General features: G+C 33.4%; 1 protein-coding gene across 1 annotated transcript; it reads left to right on the top strand.

The window, feature by feature from the left end:
* Positions 1 to 2,690: 2,690 nt before the first annotated feature.
* On the top strand, positions 2,691 to 3,684 carry LOC106092215 (uncharacterized). The gene has a single exon (XM_013259005.2). It carries the CDS (start codon positions 2,892 to 2,894, stop codon positions 3,222 to 3,224), a length of 333 nt encoding a protein of 110 aa, XP_013114459.1. The 5' UTR covers positions 2,691 to 2,891; the 3' UTR covers positions 3,225 to 3,684.
* Positions 3,685 to 4,129: the final 445 nt, after the last annotated feature.

Here is a 4,129-nt window from a genome sequence, read left to right as displayed (position 1 = left end):
ATGCCGGGAAAAGAACTCGATAAATGCGATCCATGGTGGAGGGTATATAAGATTCGGCCCGGCCGAACGTAGCACGCTTTTACTTGTTAAAGACTGTAGCGTGATTGCAACAGACAGACGGACGGACATGGCTAGATCATCTTTGATTTTTACGCTGATTAAGAACATATATACTTTATAGGGTGGGAAATGATTATTTCGATGTGTTGCAAACGGAATGACAAAATGAATATATCATCCTTCGGTGGCTGGTATAATAATTGTTTAGCATTGTCAGCAGTAAAAATTTTTGTTTAAATTGTGTCTTTTAAAAAATTATTTCTAAGTAGGCTCTGATCAAATTGTGTCTTAGAATTTTTTTTTTTTTTTTGTATTTAGAGAATTTGCTTTGCAGACAAAATTTCATTGACGTTTTGTGTGTAGAAAACATTTCACTTAAATTTTTTTTTTCCTTCAGAAAATTTTATTTTTAACAAAAATATTTCCGAGAAGGCCCGATTTGTTTGAGGAGCAAAAATTAGAAATTTTAAAAATTTAGAAAATTTTTCAATACAATTTCGTCTTTAAGCCTGGTACTGACTTCGACTTTTTACACGAACAACTGTCAAAACGCACTATAAAAAAAGGATGACGAAGATTATGCGAACACATTCCATACAAGTGGTACGGAATGTGTTGCGACAAGTCGCTGCATCAGGATAAATTGCGCACAATTTTAATTGCAATTGTAATTAAATGCTCACGAAATGTGTTCTGATGAAGAAAAGAGTCAGTTGGATTATGCAATAATTTAATAGGCATTTTCGCTGTGTCTGCCGTCAGTACTTTCAAGACCGAATAAATTTAGCGTAAAACGTATGAATGAACGCAAATATGCTTACATTGAAAACTGAATGTTATGGCAACCGACGGTTGTTTGAAGTAGCAGTTGAGCAAGATTGTTTTGTAGTAATAGTTGGATGTCTTCATGCATGTCCGCCTAAGACGCTGAACGCCTGGGTTCAAATCCTGGCGAGAACATCAAAAAAATTTTCATCAGCGAAAACTTCTCCCCAAAGAAGTATCGTACTGCGACACGCCTTTCGGAATCGGCTATCAAAAGGAGGCCCCTTATCATTGATCTAAAAACTTGAATCGGAATGTGAGAAGTTTGCCCCTGTTCCTTAAGGGAATGTTCATGGGCTTGTGATTTTCTTCTTGCTCCGCTACAAATGCAAATACTCTTAAGAGCATTGTTTCAACTTAGAATACATATCTTTTTTACAACTCCAACTGACGAATTTGGGTGGTACCAAACGAAATCGCGTTCTAGAAAACCAGTCAGATGCAATTCCAAAGGAAAAATTAAATTTTCTGTCTTTAAAAAAAGGGTTTTTCGTTGTTCTATTTGTTATAGTAACAGATTACCTTATGGTTTACAGCTGGACAATATCCGTTTGTATGAATTTGGTTTCAAGAAAAATTTCATTACAATTTGGTATTTTTTTATAATTTTTATAATTTATAATTTTTTAATATTTTTGATATTTTGAGCTTGAAATTTTGTCTTTAAATAAAAATTTATTAACACTTTTCTTTAGAGAAAATTTAATTGTCTTTAGAAATATAATCTGGAGGGTTCGCGGGCCATCCGTGCAAACCCTACATATCTTTTATTTAAAGAACTTTTTGACTTAAACCAAATGTTTTTAGTGTTAACTTTAGATTTTTTTCCAATATTTATTTCTATTAGTTTTTTCACATTGTTTATATTTTACAATTGTTATTCAATTGTTAAAACTTTGTCAAATCTAAATACACAACAAAATTTGTCACAAAATGCCAAGAAACTACTCACATATCGAGCCTTGCATATACATAATAAAAAAATTTGGTCAAGGACTCGTCATGAGAAAAAACCAAAAATTACGCTATACCATTCTACGTAATTTCGAAACTTCTCCTTATATACAAATGCAACAAAACTTCCAAAATTTCCCCTAAAATATGTCATAGTAACTTTCGAAAACTCATAAAATTAACATTTACTCTCTCTCTCTCTTATCTCTTTCTCCTCATTAATTGAGAGAGACTAAAAAAGCATGTTCGAATACTGCAAAACATTCGAAGAGTGTACCAAAATAGCTTTTGTGCTGTGACATAATTTTTTTCGAGAGCAACAGAAAACCCGCAAAAATCCACGTGATGATATTATTTTTCAAAACACACTCTCTCGTCGCTTGTTGAGTACAACTTGCAGTCATCGCACAATTAGTTAAAGTGGCAGTCAAAGAAACAGAATGCAAGACAGACATTGAATTGACAGAACCACACAAGCGGAAGAATAACACCATGCTATTGTTGTTGTGCTAAGGATAAACGTGAAATTCACGTGAATTTATTTTTAGAGAGAATTCCAAATGTTCGCTCTTTCTCCAGTCAAAAGGTGATGATGTCAGGGGTTTGTGTTTTAGGGGGTGACTTTTTGCCTGTGTGTACTCCCCCTTTGGTTTTCAGGATTCATATATGGTTGGATGTGGCCTGCTTGTGGCTTTACAACCACAATTGTTTCAATTACAATTTCCCTCAGTCGTCACTGTGCTACGGAGTAACCCCCTTTGCTTGTTGCTTTCATTGAGCAACAAGGAAATGCTATAAATACCGAAAAATAGTGGCTCTTTAAGTCAGTCTCACGTAGTAATCCGCCATAACAGGACGTGTTTGAAAGTGTAAAATAGTAAGGAAGTAGTAAAAAACCTTTTGTAGAAAGTAGTGTACAAAACGAACCAAAAATACCCCCTATCCTATGGTGGTGGGTATAAAAAAGACGAAAGAATTTACGAAAAGTACAAATTACGGATAATAGCTGGAACTCTTTTATATTGTTGGATTTTTGTAAAATACAAACGAAAATGGCCATACCCTTTTATGAACCAGTCGAGGAACAATCCCTTCATCAACAGCCAATGCAAGCAATGCCTTCCGTAGAAGTTGACCAAGTGGATGGTCATATCATGACTAATCCGCCAAACATTCAACATATAGAAACGCCTCCTAGCTCCCCACTGCCGGCACCCACAGAAGGTAATGTTATGGCCTGGAAATTATTGGCCATGGCCATGTGTAAGGCCCTTAAGGATCATTATCAACAAAATATGGGCTCTTCGGCAACTAGCAGCAGCAGCTCTTTCACGGCGGCCATAGAAATTCTGCCCAATGGCCAAGTAAAATCTTCCTGGAACTGAATGCCATTCCTACAGACTTAAGAAGTTCCTTGAAGTATTGGAAATATAAGCTAAAGCTCTTTATAAACAAAATTGTGATGTTGTTAGAGACAAAAAAAAAACCAGAATATAAATTGGAAATTTCCTAAGGAAATACACTTTGAATGGATTGAGCCATCCTTTTTTGTAAAGCTGTAAGAACGAAGAAAACCCCGAGCGTAGTAATGCCGACGGCTTTATGTGTGCAAAGCGTTCTTCAGGCAACAACGCCAGTAATCGAAAACCAAAACGATGGGATTTAAATTAAATCACCGCTCAGCATTTATGATAAGCACAATTGTGATAGTCAATTTTAAATCCATTTTATATTTATGCATTACGTATAAAAATTACCAATAACTTACAATTTTTCAAAACAACTCTCTGTGTCTATTTTATACTATCTAAATGATATAGTTATCAGATTTATGTATACATCAATATACCCCACAAAAATCAATTATATACGAAAATAAATGTTTTTATACTAATTATTCATCTAAGGCTTTTTCCATAAAAATTTGCAACTATATACCACATTAAAGATTTTCCATATAATTTGCCTGTAGTTCAAATGAAACTCTCTCCATGTGTCATTGCAAGAATTTTTAGTTTTTTCTATGATATTTATCGACTATACAATACAAGACTTTTGATAGAAATATATACTCATATTTATAGCATTAAGTAATAATTTAAAGTCCTCTGTGTTTTTCTTATGAATTAAGAAAACTACTATTTTTATTTAAATGAGCATATGACAGTACAAAGAAGAGAAAGAAATTTTGTAAATTTATTTTAGATAATAATTTATGGTGTGAAAATAATATAATTCTTTTAAAAATATTCTATAAAAATATTTGTAAAAGAAAAATAATTGAAATAAT

Source organism: Stomoxys calcitrans, chromosome 1 (assembly GCF_963082655.1).
Source record: "Stomoxys calcitrans chromosome 1, idStoCalc2.1, whole genome shotgun sequence".
NCBI classification, from domain to species: domain Eukaryota; kingdom Metazoa; phylum Arthropoda; class Insecta; order Diptera; family Muscidae; genus Stomoxys; species Stomoxys calcitrans.
This window is presented reverse-complemented; position numbering and strand designations above follow the sequence as displayed.

Excerpts from the sequence above, each read along its gene's own strand:
- LOC106092215 (XM_013259005.2), top strand. The coding sequence starts at position 2,892 with ATGGCCATACCCTTTTATGAACCAGTCGAGGAACAATCCCTTCATCAA.